Raw genomic sequence first — 24,382 nt, forward strand, 5'->3', positions numbered from 1 at the left:
TGGGGGCCAATGTATACCTGGACTGGGGGCCAATGTATACCTGGACTGGGGGCCAATGTATACCTGGACTGGGGGCCAATGTATACCTGGACTGGGGGCCAATGTATACCTGGACTGGGGGCCATGTATACCTGGACTGGGGGCCATGTATACCTGGACTGGGGGCCATGAATACCTGGACTGGGGGCCATGTATACCTGGACTGGGGGCCATGTATACCTGGACTGGGGGCCATGTATACCTGGACTGGGGGCCATGTATACCTGGACTGGGGGCCATGTATACCTGGACTGGGGGCCATGTATACCTGGACTGGGGGCCATGTATACCTGGACTGGGGGCCATGTATACCTGGACTGGGGGCCATGTATACCTGGACTGGGGGCCATGTATACCTGGACTGGGGGCCATGTATACCTGGACTGGGGGCCATGTATACCTGGACTGGGGGCCATGTATACCTGGACTGGGGGCCATGTATACCTGGACTGGGGGCCATGTATACCTGGACTGGGGGCCATGTATACCTGGACTGGGGGCCATGTATACCTGGACTGGGGGCCATGTATACCTGGACTGGGGGCCATGTATACCTGGACTGGGGGCCATGTATACCTGGACTGGGGGCCATGTATACCTGGACTGGGGGCCATGTATACCTGGACTGGGGGCCATGTATACCTGGACTGGGGGCCATGTATACCTGGACTGGGGGCCATGTATACCACTTTTTGCTTCATTTTTTTTCTATTTTCCGCCTCTAAAACCTACGTGTGTCTTATAGTCCAAAAAATACGGTAGATCGCATAGGAAACACTGAGACTGCTGTTTGTACATCACATAGGAGACACTGAGACTGCTGTACAAACATTACATGGGAGACACTGAGACTGTTTTATACACATCACAAAGGAGACACTGAGACTTGGCTGTATACATGCGGGGACAGCAACTCTATATCACTGATCTATCACTGGCTGCCATTAGATAGAAGCAGGATTATTATTATAATGATACTCTGGCATTATGGGAAATAGTCTATATAAGGGCACAATATTACAATCTACCTACATCATATTTTACTCACCTTTAGCATCTGCACTGCACTGCGAACAATTAAAGCTGGTGGTGGCTCGGGAGCTTTCATTAAGAAATCAGCAATCGGACAGTTTATTGGTGCCAGCAATTTTGTATGCAAGCAAAGCTCCTTTGAATAAAAAAAAATGTAGATAGTTTGACTGACCTAATATAGAAAACCAATTCGAAGTATTTGACACCATTTTACATAATAATAATAATAATCTATATGTTCTACATTAAAAGCAGAGCAGCAATTTATATGACCCATTTTGTATTCAGTTACTCTGTGTTGTTAGCCAGAGCTGCATTCATCATTCAGCTTCTCATTGTCATCAATAACCGTAAACAAGCTTGTTAACAAACATTCCTAACAGACTAGCTAAGCCTTGATAATGCAGTTGCAGATCTAGTTTCTTCAGATACCTATAAGGGTATGATTCCATGAAGAAATTCTGTTGCGGAGAATGCGGCAATGAACCTCACAGCTGTTCACTCCATAGAATGTGCATAAGATCTGTACAAATGTCATACACAACGCTGGTACTGTAAACCACAGCTGGAGAACCGGACGAAAAATCATCTGCGTTTGCACCTATGGCAGCATATCCTAAAGGTCCTGGTGTAACAACTATGGCCCCAATTCATTAAGACTTGTGTTTGTGCAGAAATAAAATGCTCCCAAATTCATTAAGAGACGTATGCCACTTCATGGAACCGGAGTAATATTTCTGGCGTATAAAACGCCAGCACTTTTACTGATTTTAACGGGAGAGTGTAGGACTGCCAAATCCGCCCCGGCTCTGTCTGCTTCATATTGACGTAAAAATGCTAAAAGTCACTAAACTTGTTGCGCAATACTTTTGTGACTTTTCACAGCGATTTATGCCTGTGTTCTGACATAAATGCTTTGATGAATCAGGGCCTATATTTCCCAGACTGCAATAAATCACCGAGCAAGCTCAGTTCAGACATTGAGAAGGCTGGGAGATTTAGGATTTTCAGCATTGAAGCCTGCAGTACTACAAATGCTTCTCAGAAATATACTACAGGAGTCAAGATGGACCAAAAGTACACCATTGTGTTTGCAAAGTTACAACATATTTAAGCAGACTCCTTCTACATGAAAACTGTAGCGTTTTATTAGAACATGTATCCATGACTCGTGTACAGTGACTCTTACGTGAAGCGGCATTCGCAGTAGTTCAGGGGTCTGGAACTCCAACATGTTCTGAAAACGAAGTCTGCTGAACAGGCGGAAACTGACTCCAGGACGGCAGCGACCAGCCCTGAAACACATTGGATGAGAAAACTGATCAGAGCACATAGTAGCAAACTTATGATTTACAGCCTGATCAAGCTGTAATCTATCACGGAAGAGGAAGCATACAACAGATTCTAACCCTATATATCACATATACAATCCATACCTCCGCAGGCTTGTCTGACATTCACAGCTGCCTTGGGTATTAAACGGGTCAATTGATTTCTATACATTCTCACATGTACGAAAAGAGATTACCTTCCATGTCTACCAGCAGGGAATAGGGGGCACGTGATCACATAATGGATAGATATACAACGGTCCTTTAACTATAATCAGTCCCAACTACAGGCTGGGTTTCAATGGAGAACCATAATAGCAGACACATATAGCCATTCCATGTGTCATAGCAACCCATTGGCACACATCATGGGGGTTATGATGGGCACATGGAATGGTGTGTGCTCCTCAGTCATGCGCTTTAAATGCCTCTGTCATACATTGACAGCGGCATTCATATGGTTAACAGCAGCGGGCAGAGATTGGCTTGCCCAACGGCTATTAAACGCAGATCCTGACTAAATGACAGTCACTATCTGCCAGGCATGCGGAGGGGCTCAGCCATTTTGGGGTGCATAAGTCTCTACAATCATTTTTTATTTCATTTTATGGGAGGTAAAATTAACAAAAATGTCAATTTTGCTTTGGTTACATATTTGGCTTTTTTTGTGGTATTCACCTTGTGGAATGAGTAATGAAATATTTTTATTGTACTGGTCCTTATGGATACAGTGATACCAGATAAGTATTTTTTTAGTTTTTTTATTTTTATTAAAATAATAATATTTACATTAAAAAAATCATTTATCTTTTACTTTTTTCTTTCAACACTTTTTAAATGTTTTATAGTCCCACAAGTAGACTTGAACACATGATTGTACTACAAAAGGTAGTACACAGCATTATCCATCCTGTCAAGTGTTACACTGACAGCCTGCCTCTGGCATGGCCTATTAGGCTTTGATCTATGGTAGACATGGAGGCCATTGTTGGGTCTCTGGTTGCCATAGCAACCATCAATCTGCCACGGTCACACCCTTCACTTGCTGAGGTCCTTTTGACTGCAGCAAGTAAAGAATTGGGGCTGCAAACACTGGTAACACTCAATTTTCCTCAGCTACATCTCTGCTAGGCAGAGTTAACCCCAGGATCACAATCCCTGTGTGAATAATCATTGGCCTTCCATTTTCTAATGGAAAGTGGCCCTGCCTATCAGGACATGAAATGGCAGTGCAGTAATGAGAACTAGTTAATAATGATTTATACATAATGACTTAATGGAATATTTGGAGACCGGAAGAGTTTTTTTTTAAGAATTCTGACCCCACATGCAGTTTTGTTTTCACTTTCTTTTTATCAAGAATAATAAGAAAAAAAAACTAACAAGGGGTTTTCCAGGATCAGAATATGGATGGCTTATTGTTATATAGCAGCGGTGAAGGTACTGAAGTGTTGTCTTATTAATGTAAATGGGACAATGCTACAATTCCCTGCAGCTCTGCTAACAAGTAGATGGCTTGCAGGTAAACAGAGGTTTATAAGCCGAGTAGGCTGCAATGCTCATACCAGTGACACTGCCCTTTAAACAGGTGATTGGTGATAGGCCAAAAATATTATTATCCTGGAAAACTCCTATAAATTAATGGTCTTTTTTAACCCTGCTAAGCAGGATTCGAGATTCTATCCACCTGTAATGGTACAGAATAAAATACCTTCCTTTCCTTTGAATAGCACTGGCTTTAGAAATCCAAACCATTTTAAGCATTGTCACATGGTTTAGAGCATCATAAGATTTCTGAAAAACAAAGATAAATAATCAGGAACACTAGTATTTCTCACTAGTAGGATAAGAGTCCACCTTTATGGTTTCACATGTTTGTTCAGTGAGTACTTAGTCCAGTATCTGTCTAAGCTATTCTAGAACTAGGATTCATTTATTGAAATACGTAACTTAAAGAAAAAGGTTAATTATTTAATGGGAAATCAAGAATCATTTTATTGTGTGTACTAATCTACAAATGTAATTTCCTGAGCTTGTGTTTAAAGGCTATAGGACAGCTGTCCATGGGTAGCGGGGCCAAGAGCGTTGTCCGTGGGTAGAGGGGATAAGAGAGCTGTGCCATACCCCTGAGTCCAAGATGGACTGCTCCCTATGCCAAGTACTGGCTGTGTCTGCTCCAATTCAAAAATATTGGCCATCTTAGACGCAACTTATATATAATGCTTTAAGTTTGGAAGATATTGATTATATGGCTGTGTCGATGTAGAATGCAGCCAGTGCTTAGTAGAGGGGGTGGTGGCAACATAGGTGGTGGCTGCCGTCTTAGATTTTGAGCTCCGGCGCACATTTCACACTGCTTCGACAGGCTCTTCACTATTCCCGTATGGCAAGATGATCGGAGCAGTGTTGAAGTGTGTCCTGGCCACACGGGCAGCATAGAATGACATGGTGGGCCGAATTCTTGAGTTTGACACCCATGATCTACATGCAGCTAGTGAGGCAAGAGAGGAGAGGATGGCGAGTAAAATATCTACCACTGCTTGAATAGAGATCCATGCTCACATTCCTCCAACACATCTCACCTATGTACATCGGTGGCAGAATATGCTGTGTTTACAATAGTGGTCTCTACAGTCATACGGTCAGTCTACCAATTAATTTTTAGATCTGAGGAATTTACACTATTTTCCCTTGGAATAAGAAGCTCCTCTGATCACTTCTGCTGACAAGTGCAGCATCAATATACACAATGCAGGAAATAAAGACTAGTTTTAAATCAGAGCAAAGCAAATCTGGGTCATACTGTTGCACATTTTATTAAAGACCAAGATACATAGAGAGGAGAGTCTGTAAAATTAGGGTCTCAACTGAAAGAGGTTACCTTGTCGTTGGTAAATGGGCATACACACTTTGATCAAAATGTGGACCAAGTAATTCACGTTTTTTGCGTGTGTAGCAATAGTGGAGTTCATGCTTCTGATGTACAATGTGTATTAGTGTATATTAACGAATATACAAACAAACACAATGAGAGAATGGTGCTGTTAACATTAAAAGTTGTACCACAATACAAAGCAATCCTGATACACTGTGTTCACCACTGTATGATAATATGCCTCTCGTAATACAATTTCTCCCAGCAATGCTTACCTCCTTCACTTTTCCAGAGTCAATCACAAACACAACATCATTTACTGTAATGCTGGTTTCTGCAATGTTGGTTGACAGTATCTACAAAACATACAAATAATGAAAGTTCCCACTACTGTAGGTTTCACACTTTCAAGCCATATGTTATATCCATGTAATCTTCAACGTACAATTTTACGAACACCAACTGGCGGGTTCTTCAAAACCTTCTTCTGGTCAGTAGTTTGCATGTTTGAGTGCAGCATGAATATTTGATACCTATAAAAAGCATAAAACCTGACCTGTAACCAGTCTGTAATATTTAGCTCTCGTCACATGAGCTAGTAGAGAAAGTGCAAATCAATTTAAAGGATCAAGTCCAGGGTCCAAGTGAGTAACCAATGGCCGCCAGGCAGTAGCCCTCCTACCTGCAGCTCTTCTTTTGATTAGCCAGCCTGCCCCAACATCACAAATGCGTCATACTGCAACAATGACGTCTTGCCAGGCCAACTAATCAAAAGAAGATACAAGGATACTATCAGGTAAGATGCGGTTTGCAGGGCTCCCACCCAGGATCCACAGATTATTGCTGTGGTTGCTGGACCAGGTCCTGCCAGTCAATTTGCACCATCTCTACTACATATCATTTATATATCAAGCTCAATAATAAAATGGTATCCCCTAATATTCCATGATACAATTTAATGTCCTGGACAGCTTATTTAATCTGATAATGTTATCCCAGGAACATTTAAGGTTTTTGCATAATTACTGTCTATATTGCCTGACAATGTAAAATAGGAAACATCATTTACCTGTGAGAGTTTTCAGAAAACCTCTTGTCATCGTACAAGATACGATCTCGTAGTCCTACTATTTCATCATACCCTGGGAGAAATATTAGTACAGCCCCTAAAAAACAGAAATTAGCTAATCAACTGATATTAAAATTAAGAAAAATTAAGCATTTTAATACAGAAGAATTCAAATACTATTGCCCCACAACCCCTTAGATAGTTCAGGGATTACAAATTAGATGCAACCATTACATCCTCACTGTGGCTGATTTGAACGGACTTTTGCTTAGATATGTCAAATTTCCAGAAAATCTCTGATCAATGGCAAAGGGGTATAAATTATCTAAAGACAATCATTCCTGGAATTAGTTGTAGCCCAAGATCAAATAAATAATGTGAATCTATGACCCACAAGGAGCACCACTCCAGCATTTTTTTTTTAATTTTACCACTGGAGTGGTGATTCTAATCTAAGGCCCCTGCACAGCCTCATACTTACCTGCCGCCGTCTTCATCTTTTTTCACCGCCGCTTCTGTCGTTCTCTGGCAGTTTTGTGACCTGCTGGATCGCTCCAGTGTTTCATTGAGTGAGCTGGAGGTCACAACTCAATACAAGTCTACGATAGCTTTGTTCTGGCTCTCATAGACTTGCACTGAGAGCTTGTGACGTAACGTTTGACTTCCGGCCAGTCAGAACTTGCGGTCACAAGATGGCACCGTGAGATGGGAGCAGAGGAGAAAAAAGGTGAAGACGCTGGACAGTAAGTATAAGAGTAGGGGTAGGGACCTTAGATTAGAAGTGGGGGGGGGGAGGAGTGGAGTTTTAAATGGACTCTCTCTCCATTTACACTCTTTCAATCTCTTCCATTGTTGTAAAATCATATATAGATTGTAAGCTTGTGAGCAGGGTCCTCACTCCTTCTGGTATCTGTTGATTTATGTGATTATTGTTATTCTGTAATGTCTTTTATTGTCTGTACAAGTCCCCTCTAAAATGTAAAGTGCTGCGGAATAATTTGGCGCTATAGAAATAAAAATTATTATTATTATTATATTATTATATACAGGGGGGAAAATAAATATTTGATACACTGCCAAGTTTTCCCACCTACAAAGAATGGAGGTGTCAGTAATTTTTATCGTAGGTACACTTCAACTATGAGACAGAATCTAAAAATAAAAACCAGAAAATCACATTGCATGATTTTTAAATAATTAATTTGCATTTTATTGCATGAAATAAGTATTTGATCACCTACTAACCAGCAAGAATTCTGACTCTCACTGACCTGTTAGTTTTTCTTTAAGAAGCCCTCCTACTCTGCACTCATAACATGCATTAATCGCACCTGTTTGAACTCGTTACCTGTATAAAAAAGACACCTGTCCACACACTCAATCACACTCTAAGCTCTCCACCATGGCCAAGACCAAAGAGCTGTCTAAGGACACCAGGGACAAAATTGTTTACCTGCACAAGGCTGAGATGGGCTACAAGACAATAGGCAGCAGCTTGGCGAGAAGGCAACAATTGTTGGCACAATTATTAGAAAATGGAAGAAACACAAGATGACTGTCAATCTTCCTCGGTCTGGGGCTCCATGTACGATCTCACCTCATGGGGTAAGGATGATCCTGAGAAAAGTCAAGAATCAGCCCAGAACTACATGGGAGGACCTCATCAATGACCTGAAGACAGCTGGAACCACAGTCTCAAACACTACCGATAGTAACACACTGCACCGTCATGGATTAAAATCCTGCAGGGCATGCAAGGTCCCCCTGCTCACGTCAGTATATGTCCAGGCCCGTTTGAAGTTCACCAATGACCATCTAGATGATCCAGAGGAGGCATCAGAGAAGGTCATGTGCTCAGATGAGACCAAAATAGAACTTTTTGTATTAACTCCACTCCCCGAGTTTGGAGGAGGAAGAAGAATGAGTACAACCCCAAGATTACCGTCCCAACCGTGAAGCATAGTGTGGGAAACATCATACTTTGGGGGTGCTTTTCTGCCAAGGGGACAGCATGACTGCACTGTATTGAAGGGAGGATGGATGGGGTCAAGTATCACAAGATTTTGGCCTCCTTCCCTCAGTAAAAGCATCGAAGATGGGTTGTGGCTGGGTCTTCCAGCATAACAATGACCCAAAATCCGCAGCCAGTGCAACTAAGGAATGGTTCCATAAGAAGCATTTCAAGGTCCTGGAGTGGCCTAACCAGTCTCCAGACCTGAGCCCAATAGAAGGGAGCTGAACTCAAAGTTGCCCAACGACAGCTCCGAATCTTGAAAGATCTATATGGAGGCGTGGGCCAAAATCCCTGCTGCAGTGTTTGCAAACTTGGTCAAGAACTACAGGAAACTTCTGACCTCTGTAATTGCAAACAAAGGTTTCTGTACCAAATATTAAAGGGAACTTGTCATGTATGTCCTAGCTACTATCTACACTGCCCCCATTGCTTTGCTAGTGATGCACGTGCAGGGAACAGAGGGTCATAGCGCATGCGCAGTGAAGCTGGTAACCTCACTGCGCACGTGCGGACCAGCGCCGGACATGTAGAAATGAGCATGCGCCACATTAATAGAGCTTGCCGGGAGCAATATTCAAATACATGGGCAGCACCAGGAGTGACTGAATGCGGCGCTGCCCCTGACCGAATAGCAGAATCACACCCCTATGACTGAAAACGAGTAGGTAGGATCTAGTACATAAAACGTTATAAAATTATTATAATACCACCAATTTAAATGAAAAAAGCTGGTTAGTGATGCACATTGCATCACTAACAAAGCAATGGGGGCAGTGTATATAGTAGACACGACATGACAGGTTCCCTGTAAGCTCTGTTTTTCTATTGTATCAAATCCTTATTTCATGCAATAAAATGCTAATTAATTATGTAAAAATCATACACTGTGATTTTCTGGATTTTATTTTTAGATTCTGTCTATCACAGTTGAATTGTACCTATGATAAAAATTACAGACCTCTCCATTCTTTGTGGGAAAACTTGCAAAATCAGCAGTGTATCAAATACTTATTTTCCCCATTGTAGGTTTCCTGGACATTTCAAAAGAAAAAGCACTTTTTACTGCTTATACTGTTTGTAACAAAATTAAAAGCTTTGCACACTTTTGTAACCATTTTATTGTTAACATAAGTTAGTAAAAAATAATCTTTACAATAAGGAACCCTAAACCTAGTTATTTGCCTACCACTCCCATCCAGACTGATGCAACTCCATGGTAACAGACTACAAACAAAAGCTTTGGAGTCTGATCCTGCTGTCATGCTCCCGTGCGTCTCTTCACTACTTCCCGCTTCCTTACAATCGGTAAGAGAGACAGAAATAGAGCACTATCATATCCTAAGAAATGAGGAAAGATGCCAGATGTCAATAAAAGGCAAGAAGTGGATGTGCACTTCTTATCCATCATTAACTTACTAATATGAAGCCCAGATTCCTGAAATTCAGAGAATACTAATCCTGTGAAGACTATATACAAATGCAAGTCTCTATACAATACAGCTAAGATGGACCATCACTTTATTATGAGTCTCTGGGACTCTTAAAGATTTAGAGAACAATTGGAGTAGATTTACATCTTCCCTTCCTCCCTAATATTTCCTCGCACCAGTATACTACTGGCCACTTTGCTGTGAGAAGTGCAGAATGACGTGACCCTATTAACTTGAATGGGGCATGGTGCAGTTACTTGTAGATCTGAATGGCAAGAAGCAGCTGTGCAGGGAATGAATAGTACAGGGGACATTCAGTCCAAAAGATCGGGAAAGGTAACTATCCTTACAATGTGCCATATCTCAATGAGATGGGAAAACCCTCAGACAACCCCTTCTCAATCCCCGTTTCCGGCTTGTAAAATAGTAACACATTCTCACCTACAGTGCCATTCCAGCTGTGTTAGCAGTGCACTTATGTTACGAGATCCTTGCAGCCAATCAGTGCTGGCTTCCCTCTCCTCTCCTATCCTATAGATAAATCACATACATCCGGAGGAAGGGAGAGCAACATAATGTCTCACGATGCCGGAGAGAGACAATACCGACACCACTGGAACAGCACCGGCAAAGGAGGCGAGTATAGGTGTTATTATTTTACAAGGGAGGAACATAGCTATTGGGAAGGAGTTGTTCGAGTAGTGGACAACCCCTTTAATGCAAACTAATCGTTGCTAAATTTAATTCTATGCAATGAAATTGCTGTACCTGAGTCAGAATTTTGGCAGATATTATAAAGAATATGCATTATTAGGTCAAGGTCCACTTTTTCATCATCAAAACTGTAGTGGTAAGCTTTGAGAAGCTCTTGTTCCTCCACAGTCAAGCTGCTGCTTTCCGTCTGCACCAGGGAACTCTCATCTAGACTGCCAGGCTCCAAGGTGGCGCTACACAAAGAGAAAAGGGACAGATTAACAATAATACAGAACAATGCACGTGGTGACATCCAGATCACTATCACCCACCAGGTTAAGATGCAATAAATCCGAGCTTCCCCACATATGCATGCTCACTATTATATTGCTATAGTTGGAAGAGATAACCGCTGTCAGAAACCTCCCAACTAGTTGGGATGCCATAAGCTGGATCCTCTTCTCACCTCAAAATTCAGGCTTCTCCCATTATTATTATTATATCGCCATTTACTCCATGGTGCTTTACATGTGAAAAAGGGATATACATACAAAAATAATCACAATAATCTTGAACAAAACGTGACAGCGACTGGTACAGGAGAAGCGAGGACCCTGCCCACGAGGGCTCACAGTTTACAAGGGATGGGGTACACATTATTGGTGGCATTTGATTACAAATTACCGAATCTGAATGGTCATCTTAAACCCAATTTTTACAATTCTGACCACTGTCACTTTATGAAGTAATTACTCTGGAAAGCTTCAACGGATCCCGCTGATTCTGAGAATGTTTTTTCGTGACATATTGTACTTCATGATAGTGGTAAAATTTCTTCGATATCACTTGCGTTTATTTGTGAAAAAAAAAGGAAATTTGGCGAAAATTTAGAAAATTTAGCAATTTTCAAAATTAGAATTTTTATGCCCTTAAATCAGAGAGATATGTCACACAAAATAGTTAATAAATAACATTTCCCACATGTCTACTTTACATCAGCACAATTTTGGAACCAATTTTTTTTTTTATTAGGGACCTATAAGGGTTAAAAGATTACCAGCGATTTCTCATTTTTCCAACAAAATTGAAAAAAACATTTTTCTAGGGACCACATCACATTTGAAGTCACTTTGAGGAGTCTTTATGACAGAAAATACCCAAAAGTGACACCATTCTAAAAACTGCACCCCTCAAGGTGCTCAAAACCACATTCAAGAACTTTATTAACCCTTCAGGTGCTTCACAGGAATTTTTAGAATGTGGAAGAAAAAAATTAATATTTAACTTTTTTCACAAAAATGTTACTTTAGACTCATTTTTTTTTATTTTCCCAGGGGTAACAGGAAAAAATGGACCCCAAAATTTGTTGTGCAATTTCCCCTGAGAATGCAGATACCCCATAAGTGGGGAAAAACCACTGTTTGGGCGCACGGCAGGGTTCGGAAGGGAAGGAGCCCCATTTGACTTTTTGATTGTAAAATTTGCTTGAATAATTAGCGGACGCCATGTTGCGCTTGGTGAGCCCCTGATGTGCCTAAACAGTGGAAACCCCCCACAAGTGACACCATTTTGGAAGCTAGACCCCTCAGGGGAACTTATCTAGATGTGTGGTGAGCACCTTGAACCCCCAGGTGCTTCACAGAAGTTTAGAACATTGAGCCGTAAAAATAAAATTTTCACATTTTTGCAACAAAAATGTTTTTCAGCTCTCAATTTTGCATTTTCATAAGGGTAACAGGAGAAATTGCACCATTCAGTCTGTTGTGCAATTTCTCCTGAGTAAGCAGATACCCCATATGTGGGAGAAAACCACTGTTTGGGCGCACGGCAGGGTTCGGAAGGGAAGGTTCGCCATTTGACTTTTTGAATGTAAAATTTACTTGAATACTTAGCGGATGTGCCCCTGATGTGCCTAAACAGTGGAAAAAGACCAGAAGTGACACCATTTTGGAAATTAGACCCCTCAGGGAACTTATCTAGATGTGTGGTGAGCACCCTGAACCCCCAAAGTGCTTTGCAGAAGTTTATAACATGGAGCCGTGAAAATAAAAAAAATCTAACTTTTTCCACAAAAATGATGTTTTAGCCCCAATTTTTTTATTTTCACAAGGGTAAGAGGAGAAAATGGACCCCAATAACTGTTGTGCAATTTCTCATGAGTAAGCCAATACCCCATATGTGGAGAAAATACAGTGTTTGGGCGCACGGCAGAGTTCAGAAGGGAAGGAGCATTGTGTGACTTTTTGAACGCAAAATTGGCTGGAATTGAGAGCGGACGCCATGCTGCGTTTGGAGAGCGCCTGATGTGCCTAAATAGTGGAAACCCCCCACAAGTGACCCCACCTACATGCCTCAAGGATTTTATCAAGGGGTACAGTGAACATTTTGAACCCAGAGGTATGACAGAGAATTTGATAACATTAGGTCATCATATTGAATAACTTGTCATTAGTCTTGAGCGCAAGTGCTCGCTACTTGAGTTTGCATCGGGTACTCAGGTATGCACCATGTATCGAAGGTGCTTAAGTGACATGCTCGAGTCCCCGCTCGCATGTTTCATGGTTATTAGACACCCCAAAAAAATACATACGGGATCACTCGTGCATGGCAGGCAATCCCCGCAAGGTTTTTTTGGCCGCGAAGCATATGGGGCGGAGACTCTAGCATGTCACTTGAGCACCAGCGATACTCAGTGCATACCCGAGCACCCGATGCAAACTCAAGTAGCGAGCACTTGCGCTCAACACTAGTCGCCATATCGTCGTCTTTTTTTTTTTTTTTTTTTTTTTTACTTTTGAAAAAAAATCCCTAGCCCAACCCTAACACAACCCTGACCCTAACCCTAGAGTTTATTTTTTACGCCGTTCCTAGTGCAGTATAAGTGATTAGACAACTTTATTCTTCGGGTCGGTGCGATTACAGTGATACCAGAATCATATCGGGTTTTTATGATTGACAGCTGTCACACACTAAAAGACACATTTTTTTGCATCGCCATATTTTGAGAGCTATAATTTTTCCATATTTTGGCCGACAGAGTCATGTGATGGCTTGTTTTTTGCGGGATGACTTGACGTTTTTATTGACGCCATTTTCAGGCGCTTGACATTTTTTGATCGCTTTCTATTCCGATTTTTGGGAGTCAAAATAAACAAAAACCAGCAATTCCAGAATTGTTTTTATGGGATTTTTTTTATGCTGTTCCACGTGTGGTAAAATTGATAAGGCAGTGTTATTCTTCGGGTCAGTACGTTTACAGCGGTACCACATTTATATCGTTTTTCTATTTTCTATGTTTTGGCGCTTTTACACAATAAAAGCTATTCTATAGAAAAAAATATTTAATTTGCATCGCCTTATTCTGAGAGCTATAACTTTTTTATTTTTCGGCTGATGGAGCAGTATGGCGGCTTGTTTTTTGCGGGACAAGATGAAGTTCTCATTTTTATTTATATTTGTCATTTTGATCGCGTGTTATTCCATTTTTTGTTTGGCAGTATGATGATAAAGCATTGTTTTTTGCTTTGTTTTTTATTTATTTTTTTACAGTGTTCACTAAAGGGGTTAACTAGTGAGACAGTTTTATAGGTCAGGTCGTTCCGGACGCGGCGATACCAAATATGTGTACTTTTATTGTTGTTTTTTTTCATAATATTATTTATTGATGGGTATTATTTTTATTTTTGGTGGATTATTTTTTTTTTTTTTTTTAACACTTTTTTGACTGTTATTCTGTGTCCCACTCTGGGACTTTCACTTTTTTTATTCTGATCGCCTGCATAGCACAGGAATGCAGCACCATCCTTGTGCTATACAGGCTGTCAGTGCTGCAGATGCAGAAGATATTTTGGTCATGCACTGCGCATGACCAAAATATCTTCCTGCTGTCTTGTGATGTTGTCATGGCGACATTGGGTCGTCATGGCAACATCGGGGAAGCCGTGCCAGAGAGCGCTGGAGGCTGGGAGAGGAGGCGAGTATTGCGATCACCTCCCCTTGCCCCCGCAATGCTGCGATCAACTTCGTCACTGGGGAGGGAAACCGCAGAAAACTCCATTCAGGTAGGAGAACTAACCACTGCCGCCTGCAGGATTCTCCTAACTAGGCTGGCATCTGCCAAAGCATAGGTATGGACCCTGTAAAACTTGGCAAACGTGTGAACGGAAGACCAGGTGGCCGCTTTGCAGAGTTGTAGGGCGGATGTCCTATGACGAACGGCCCAGGAGGTGCCCACCGGACTGGTAGAGTGGGCCTTAATCCCAGATGGAGGCGTTCTGTTCTTAGTCCAGTAAACCACTAAGATTGCTGTCCGGATCTAGCGAGCAATCGTAGCCTTGGAAGCCGGAAGGCCTCTCCACGCCCCTCAGAGATAACAAAGAGAGAGTCCGTTCTCCGGAAGGGGGCGGTCCTAGCAAGGTAAGCTCGAACTGCCCTGACCAGGTTCAATCTATTCAGGGAGTGTTTCAGGGGGCGAGTCGGAGTTGGACATTGAGATGAAAGGTGGAAACCACCTTTGGAAGAAAAGAAGGCACCGGTCCCAAAACTACCTTGTCCTGATGGAGAACAAGGAAAGGAGAGTGACAATATAGAACCGCCAGCTCTGAAAAGCACCTTATGGAAGTGAGGCCAAAAGGAAAACCACCTTCAAAGTAAAAAAAGACAGATACTTCATTTAGTGGTTCAAAGGGAGAACCTCTAATGGCCTCCAAAATTAGGTTCAGGTCCCAGGGATCGACTGCAGTTCAGTACGTGGGCCACTCCCTGGAGCAAAGTTCTGACCTGAGGGCGAGAAGCCAAATTCTTCTGGAAAAGAATAGATAGCGCGGAGACCTGGGCCCTTCAGAGAGCTGAGAGCAAGGCCTGCGTCAAGTCCAGTCTGAAGAAAAGCGAGAATCGAAGAAAGGGAGAAAGTCATAGGCACGGAGTGATTAGTCTAACACCAACGGAAAAAAAGCTCTCCAAGTCCGGTAGTAGACTCGAGATGATGACTGCTTCCGAGCCCAGATTATCATCTGAATCACTCGTCCCGAAAACCCAGAAGGGTCATTCCACATCAAGTGGACCAGTTTTAAATATCGTTCCCACTCGACCTTCTCCAATTTTGTTGAAAATTTATAAGAATGTACATGTATGCTTGAAAAGAGGTTCTGTAAAGTTTTAGGGCCAGATCTCAAATACATTGGGCACTGTTGACCTTTCACTGGAGGTTCCACCAAGCCTGCGGCTTCAGCTAAGGGGATTTTGCAAACTTTGGCACATAGCCATTAGAGTTCTATACTGGCTATGATGCTGAAATTTGGCATACTAGCTCAACTTTTGCTGCTAAACACGATAAAATTATTACCGGCTATGACAAAACAATATTTCGGCCGCAATTTTGTGTCAAAGTAGCTTGTAAAACGCGTCGCATAAAATTTATGCCAAACTTTGCCCATATATAACTCAAGACCAAAAACCAACAGTAACTGGTGCTTTGCCCTGTACACCAAACATCTACATGACTTTGCATTGCTGCAATATCACGGTCAAACCATATGTATTTGTGGAAATATTCACACCCACATATGATGAAAAACTTAAAAAAAAACGAATTTTACCTATTTTAGGTCAAATTTCTCAAAAAGGGTACCCCTAAAATATATTAATTCTGATATCATTAGAAAGAGCACATTTTTCTCTACAAGGATCATTGTTTTGTTTTTTTTGGAGTCTCTCAGTTTAAGAAAAGAAAAATGCCACTGAACATGGTGTTATTTATGCACGTAATGCATTGATTTTGTGTTTGATTTTCAGATTCTTATCACATGTTACAGAGTTGTATTGTTGCTAGCAATGTCTATTATAATCAAAAACCTATAAACCTTTTTGTTTATGAAAAGTTATTGACTATTGTTACATTTTAATGCATATATTATTTATTTTTTAGCGATGGAGAATGAAATTGATGAAGAATCGGCCCAGTGCTCTATCGGCCTTGCGAACAATTCGAAGTGCCACCTTAAGACATTCACCCATAGCAAGGATGAGTTGAAATTGTTTACAAGCTTTGGATTGGATGAACAGAAATTGCTGCGTCGACGAGTGGGACTAAATTTTGACGAACATTCACAAATCTGTTTACACCATGAAGCTTCATTCTTGACCAAATATGAGCATTTGCAAAAATCGTGTTGCAATCCTTTTGGGAAGAAAGGTAATAACACCAAAAAGAATTTGCGAGCTATCAATTTGTTAGCAGCTGACCAGTTGAACGAATTTACAAAGAATGATGTGAAGCCTGGCCAGAAGATGTGTGCATCATGTCGAAAAGAATTTTCTAACAGGAAAAAATCAGCTGATCCAGTTTCCTCTGAATCAGATCCAGATGGAATGGAATGTTCTCCTGAAAGTCTAAATTCAAGCTTAACATCTATTGGCATCTCTCCTCTGAAATATCCACGGGTAAGCCAGCGGGATTCACTTGGATATGCAAGGAGAAAGATAAGCCAGGTACAAAATGCATTTTCTAGCAAGATTGCTTCAATTGGAGGGCTTGAGCCGAAAGACATTGAGCAAACAAAAACAGCACAGTGCAAAATGTGTCTGGATTACAAATCACCTTATGGCAGATTTGAAGCAAAAGCTGCAGGTGTCCAGTCGGGCAGAAAAGGTCCAAATCTTGACATTGGCACCTAAAAGTTGGTCCATTAAGGCTATATCAGACAGACAAATTCGTTGTCTCTGAACGAATGGTCAAACAAGCTCGAAAGCTTAAATGTGAACATGGGATCTTAGCCTTACCTAGAATCAAGTGTGGCAAGAAAGTTTCTGAGGAAGTGAAGAAAAAGGTGCAGGCATTTTTTGAGGATGATGAATTCAGTCGAATGTGCCCTGGTAAAAAAGACTAGGTATCAGTGCGAATAGCAGGAGAAAAAAAGCAGATGAAAAAGCGACTATTACTGAGCAATATGAGGGAAATGTTTGTTGCCTATCGGGATCGGAATGGCCCTGAAATTGGATTTTCCAAGTTTTGTGAGCTTCGGCCAAAGTGGTGCGTAACCGTTGGATCTGCTGGAACACATTACGCTCGTGTGTGTACCATTCACCAAAATGTCAAACTAATGCTTGCAGCATGCCCAATCAATGATGACTACAAAGAGCTCATATGCAAAATGGTCTGTGGAATTGAATCCAAGGACTGTATGCTTGGCCGTTGTGATAAATGCCCGGGTCCTGAAGTTTTAAAAGAATTTCTAGTCAATGTGTTTGTCAACAGTGACCCTGAAGATATTATTGAGTTCAAACAATGGATTCACACTGATCGAGACACGCTTGATACCAAACAATTGACTATAGAAGATTTCATTGAAGAATTGGTTTTGAAAATTTCTAAACTTTGTAGCCATCACTACATCGCCAAGCATCAAAGTAGCTATTTGAAATCGTTGAAGGAAAATCTGAGACCTGGAGAGCTTGTGATCCTCATGGACTTTGCTGAAAATTACTCATTTATTGTTCAAGATGCCATTCAAGGTTTCCACTGGGAAAATAGTCAAGCTACAGTACACTCATTTGTAATTTACTTCAAGGAGTTAAATGGTGAAGCTGCGCAGAACATCAGCTTGTACATAATCAGTGATTGCTCACGACATGACACAGTTGCAGTCCACACTTTCTTAACAGTAATTGTGGAGTATCTCAAGACTCTCATCTATGGGATTCGTCATATCCACTACTTCAGCGATGGATCTGCAGCCCAGTACAAAAATTTCAAAAATTTTCTCAACTTGTGCCACCACAATGCTGATTTCAATATCAGCGCTGAATGGAATTTTTTTGGTACCAGTCATGGAAAGTCGCCCTGTGATGGGATTGGAGGGACAGCAAAGAGGTTGGCAGCTCGTGCCAGTCTTCAACGCCCAACTGAAAACCAAATACTGACCCCGGTGGATTTATTCAACTTTTGCAACGAGCAACTGCATGGAATCAAATTTTTTTTTGTTCCAAAAGAAAAAATTGACGAAATACGGGTAGTTCAAGAGGAAAGGTTCAAAGATGGACATACAATTGCTGGAACAAGAGAAAATCACCAGTTTGTGCCAATTGATGACAAAAAGATTCACATTTCAAGGGTGTCAAATGACCCATCATCTTTCATTGCCCATGTAGATAGATCTGTCAGATCAGAAATGCCTTTTGTGCCAATTGCAAACCTCCAGCCAGGGCAATACATTGCCTGCATTTACGATAGGAACTGGTGGATTGGAAATATTTCTGAAATTTCAGTCGACGACCATGATTCATTAATAAATTTTATGCATCCTCATGGACCAGCTAGCTTCTTTCACTGGCCTGTGAGAAATGATACATGCTGGATTCCCGAGCAGTCAATCATTGCAATAATTCCAGCACCAGCTGCAACAGCAATGGGCCGACAATACAGCTTCTCTGAACCGATTATGTTGCAAATTCAGCAACAATTCCAGACCACTTAGACTGAACATTATGGCTTGGGAACCAACAAAAGATACCCAATATTAGGCTTGGGATCCTAGGCAAAGACACCCACCCTCAGGCTTCGGAACCTGCGATAAAGAGACCGCCCGCGGCTGGCCTTGCACGGCTATCGGCCATGGCTCCTAGGCGATGGGGCTGCCAATTCTCGAAAGACAGCATTATTACAATTCTTAATAGGATTATAATACCAATTCTTAGGGAATTGGTTGTGGTATAACCACCATGGACCAACGCAAGGGTTTGAATAGTGCAGTTACCATTCATTGCTTATTAATAAATAACACCATGTTCAGTGGCATTTTTCTTTTCTTAAACTGAGAGACTCCAAAAAAAAAAAAACAATGATCCTTGTAGAGAAAAAAAAAACTCTTTCTAATGATATCAGAATTAATATATTTTAGGGGTACCCTTTTTGAGAAATTTGACCTAAAATAGGTAAAATTCGTTTTTTTTACGTTTTTCATCATATGTGGGTGTGAATATTTCCACAAATACATATGATTTGACCGTGATATTGCAGCAATGCAAAGTCATGTAGATGTTTGGTGTACAGGGCAAAGCACCAGTTACTATTGGTTTTTGGTCTTGAGTTATATATGGGCAAAGTTTGGCATAAATTTTATGCGACGCGTTTTACAAGCTACTTTGACACAAAATTGCGGCCGAAATATTGTTTTGTCATAGCTGGTAATAATTTTATCGTGTTTAGCAGCTAAAGTTGAGCTAGTATGCCAAATTTCAGCATCATAGCCAGCATAGAACTCTAATGGCTCTGTGCCAAAGTTTGCAAAATCCCCTTAGCTGATGCCGCAGGCTTGGTGGAACCTCCAGTGAAAGATCAACAGTGTCCAATGTATTTGAGAACTGGCCCTAAAAATTTACAGAACCTCTTTTCGAACATACATGTACATCCTTATAAATTTTCAGCAAAATCGGAGAAGGTCGAGTGGGGACCACTGGTCCACTTGACATGGAATGACTCAGAAGCTCTTAGAACCACGGTTTCAACAGCAACGCCGTCAAATCGAGTGAGCGAGAATTCCGGTGGAAGATGGGGCCCTGGGAAACCAGATCTGGTGTGTCTGGAAGCTTCCAAGGAGCGTCTGCAAGAAGGTTGACGACCTCTGCATACCAGGACCTTCTGGGCCAATCTGGTGCTATCAGATTGACAGGCACCCTTTCTGTTTTTATCTTCTTTAGCAGCGTGAGAAGAATGTGAAGAGGCGGGAACAGGTAGGAGAGAGTGAATTACGACCAGGGAATCGCCAGTGTGCCAAGTCCCACCACGAGAGGGTTGCGGGACCTGGAGACGAACTGCGGAACCTTTCTGTTCAACTGAGACGCCATGAGATCTACATCTAGAGTGCCCCACCTCAGACACATCTGAAGAAAGACATCCTGATGTAGGGACCATTCTCCCGCCGCAAGACCCTCGCGACTGAGAAAGTCGGCGGCCCAATTCTCTATGTTCTGGATGTGTACTGCAGATGTTGCCAGAACCTTGTTCTCTGTCCAGAGAAGAATCTTGGAGACTTTGGTTAACGTCAAAGGACTCCCGGTCCCTCCTTAGTGGTTGACATATGCCACCGCTGTGCTATTGTCTGTCTGAACTTGGACCAGGAGGCCCCTGAGAAGATTCCGCCAGTGAAGAAGGGACAGAAGAATGGCCCTGATCGCCAAGATGTTGATTGGTAGGGAGGACTCATCCGGCGACCAAAGTACCTGGACAGTCAGGTTGTGGAAAACCACTCCCCACCGAGGAGACTGGCATGCGCTGTCATCACTTGCAAGTGAATGGGAAGAAAGGATCAACCCTGAAGAATGAGCGGGGATGACAGCCACAAATTTAGGAATGCCCTGACCCAAGACAAGATCCGAACTGGACGGTCCAGAGAGAGAACAGATCTGTTCCACTGGGATAGGATGGCTTGCTGAAGCGGTCTGGTGCAGAATTGTGAGATTGGAATTGCCTCTGCCGCCGCCACCATCCTTCCCAGGACCTCCATGGCAGAACAGAGAGATGGAGGCCAAGGGGCTTGAAGACCGTGAAACCCCCACCCCGTTGGAGGGCAGCTCTCTTCTCCTTGGGGAGGAAGAACCTTGCCTGAAGAGGGTTGAACAGCATGCCTAGGAATATAAATCGCTGAGTGGGGACAAGACAGGATTTTTCCCTGTTGACTATCCAGCCGAGCCAAGATAGGGTATTGAGAGTAATGGACACTTTCCTGGGAAGGGAAAAATTAGGAGCCTTGATGAGGAGATCGTCAAGGCAAGGGATGACCACAAGGCCCCTGATCCATAGGAGGGCCATCACCGCTGCCATTATCTTTGTGAAGTCTCTTGGAGCGATTGTGAGACTGAATGGCAGGGCAACGAGCTGAAAGGGGTCCTGTCGTACCGCAAAGCGCAGGAACTTCTTATGCCCTGAAAAGATAGGGACGTGGAGATATGCGTCTTGGATGTCTCCCGAGCACAGGAACGCTCCTGACTCCATGGAAGCTCTTACTGAAAGAAGGGATTCCAATCTGAAATGGCGAAGAATAACCCTTCTGTCAGTAATTTTACATACAAGATGGGTCCAACCGACCCATCCTTCTTTGGAACTACAAAGAGGTTCAAATAAAAGCCTGTGAAACATTCCTGGGATGGAACAGGAACAATAACGCCTGATCTGAGGAGAGAGGCAATATCTGCAAAAAACCCGGAACCAGAGAGGGATCCATTCCATTGGGGGATGGGATTCGAAGGAACGATCTCAGGGCCATGAAAATAATTCTATTTTGTATCCTGAAGATGCAACCTCTCTGACCCAGGCGTCCTCGACGGAGATGAGCCAAACATCCCTGACAAACAGGAGATAGCTGCCGAACCTGGGAGAATCCCTGAGCGTCAGAGCGTCATGTGAAGGAGAACCTGACAGGTCGATTCCTGGAGGATCTGCACTGCGCATTGCGGGGACGCCAGGAAGGAGACACTTTGAAGGAAACCCTTTTTCTTTCCTGAGGTGCCTGATGCCTTCCCTGAAGGGAGGAATCTTCCGTAGCCGAGAAGCGCTGAAAGGGTCGAAACTTACTCTACAGGGGCGGGCGCCGAGGTTTTTGCCTGAGAAAGCAGAGCGCTCGTAGCTCCAGTGGCCTCCTTTATAATCTGGTCCAGCCTGGTTCCAAATAGTCGAGATCCCTAAAAAGGCAAGTTGGTGAGGGACTTCTTGGAGGACAAGTCCGCATGCCATGCCTTTAGCAAGATGGTTCTGCGTATGGCCACTATATTACTGGCCGCATGACCAGCGCAAGAGGCGGCGTCCAGGGAGGCAGAGACCAGATACTTTCCCGCATGAGAGATCTGGTTCACGAAATCACCTATCTCATCAGGCTGTGTTCCAGCGAGGATGCCTTGACAGAGTCGCTTAGCCCATGCAGAAATGGACTGACACCCATGTGGTGGCAAAGGCAGGCTATAATGTGTAGCCAGCTGCTTCAAAGGCAGATTTTGCGAACGACTATGAGACTGTCATTGGAGTCCCTGAGGGATTCTCCATCCATAAGGGGCAGGACTGTGTTAGTGGACAACCTGGAAACTGAAAGATCCACCGTTGGGGAACTGGTCCAGTTTTCCATAAGGTCAGAGGCGAAGGGATACAGGATACCGCTTACCTCTCTGGAAGTGTCGTGTCGGATGTTCCCTTTTTCTGGAAAGAACCTCCTCAAATTCCTTATGTGGGGCAAAAACCCTATGGCTGGTTTAGAGTATCTGAAGGATGCTGCCTGTTCTGCGGGTTCCGTAGAAGAATCCTTGATGTTAAAAGTCTGATTCACCGCCACAATGAGGCTCTGAACCATGTCTCTCATATTAAAATCAAGGTCAGAGTCTGGATAAGAGTCAGCGTCGGAGACTATGTCCGAGTCCAGTTCAGCAGGTGAATCAGGGGAGGACGACGGGGGGAAGCTAGCCACCGAGAGGTGCTAGGGGAAAACAGGGAGCAGGAGGAGGACCTGGATTGACTCTCCAGCCTAGTAATTTTAAGGCTATTGCAAGTGGACTTAGCCGATCGGTCCCGAGATCCGCTAGCAGATTTAGTGGAGAGGGAATATTCAGCCGGTCTAGCACGGATACAAGGGACTGGGATACCTTAGCGAGATCTGCAATGTTCCTGTGCTGAGATAATCCTATAAATGTGCCCCTGCTGTGTACTGTGTAATGGCTGTGTCTGACCGTACAGGAACATGGTCTGATTATACCACATCTCCTGTGCAGGGGGGAAGCAAAAAAGAGGATAAAGACAGGACAGCAGGGGATTGCAAATGATTCTTTTTGTGAGGTAAAACATTTCCCTTCCTGTTTTTAAACAATGTTTTCCTTCAAAGGAAGAATCAGCTGTGATCCCCTGCTGTAATGTCTGTATACTCGTTTGCTTCCTCCCCTGCCCAGGAGATGTGGTATAATCAGACCATGTTCCGTGCATGGTAAGACACAGACATTACACAGTACATAGCAGGGGCACATTTATAAGATTATCTCAGCACAGGAACAATTTATTTAATAACATCGAATTGTGGAAGTTATTATTATTCCAGGATCTATCGATTAAAATTAACTTTTGTTCGTGGGAAAACCCCTTTAAGTGCTTCTTCTCCATCGCAGCTCCAGACTTTATTGATTGGCTGCAGTGGTGATATAATGCCCCCAACCCTTGTAACCACTGTAACCAATCACCGAGCTCAGTGTCTTGTTCTTGCTCGGGGATTGGCTGCAGCACTGTAGACGTGGCTTCACTACTGCAACGTTCAACAAAGACTGGAGCAGCAATAGAGAGGCAGCGCTGCACCAGGATAGGAAAGTAGCAGATACTTTTGATATTTTAGACCACAGCAAACCTATGGTACAATACAATTTTAAAAGGCATAACCCCTTTAAAGCTCTGTAATCATTATGCCCTTCGAGGGCATGTCAATAGATTTTGTCTATTACTAAGGCTCCAAACAACGTTCATTGCAATTTGCTTGAAAATTCAGTCTTTTCCTATGGAAAGGAAAGTTGCTAGGAAATTGGAGCATAAGAGATATTTGCCAATTTTCACACACTAACTTATTTCCATAGTGAAACATTAGTGTCATTTGAAGTAATGCTGACAGTGGGACCCAGGCCTAAAGCAGGCTACCCGGCATACAATTAACACAAGGAAAATTTAGCATTTTATTCAGTACAATATAAATTACTTGAGGAAAAAAATTAGAACTAGTAAATCAGGTTTACCTGTATGATTCCAAGAGGTCAACGACTTCTGTCTGTCCAAAATGTCTCGCCCAGTCCAGAGCCGTCCTATTGGAAACAAATTTGGAAATATTTTTATTTAAAATGTAGACAGATAATCTGATACAAGTGACCACCCTGAACTCGGTGCCT

General features: G+C 42.6%; 1 protein-coding gene across 4 annotated transcripts in view; it reads right to left on the minus strand.

Moving 5' to 3' along the window:
* YTHDC2 (YTH N6-methyladenosine RNA binding protein C2) overlaps positions 1-24,382 on the minus strand; it is a 131,889-nt gene that overhangs the window by 59,716 nt on the left and 47,791 nt on the right. For all 4 annotated transcript variants that reach the window (XM_073677216.1, XM_073677232.1, XM_073677212.1 and 1 more), the window contains 8 exons: positions 24,233-24,298; positions 10,559-10,737; positions 6,347-6,443; positions 5,723-5,810; positions 5,553-5,633; positions 4,114-4,196; positions 2,261-2,366; positions 1,088-1,207 (listed from right to left, as the gene is read on the minus strand). In XM_073677216.1, the coding sequence (XP_073533317.1) occupies positions 1,088-1,207; positions 2,261-2,366; positions 4,114-4,196; positions 5,553-5,633; positions 5,723-5,810; positions 6,347-6,443; positions 10,559-10,737; positions 24,233-24,298 (820 nt within the window). The remainder of the gene's footprint in view (positions 1-1,087; positions 1,208-2,260; positions 2,367-4,113; positions 4,197-5,552; positions 5,634-5,722; positions 5,811-6,346; positions 6,444-10,558; positions 10,738-24,232; positions 24,299-24,382) is intronic.

The sequence above is a fragment of the Phyllobates terribilis genome, unplaced genomic scaffold (assembly GCF_046119375.1).
Source record: "Phyllobates terribilis strain yellow unplaced genomic scaffold, ASM4611937v1 Scaffold_1__5_contigs__length_1240528914, whole genome shotgun sequence".
NCBI lineage: Eukaryota > Metazoa > Chordata > Amphibia > Anura > Dendrobatidae > Phyllobates > Phyllobates terribilis.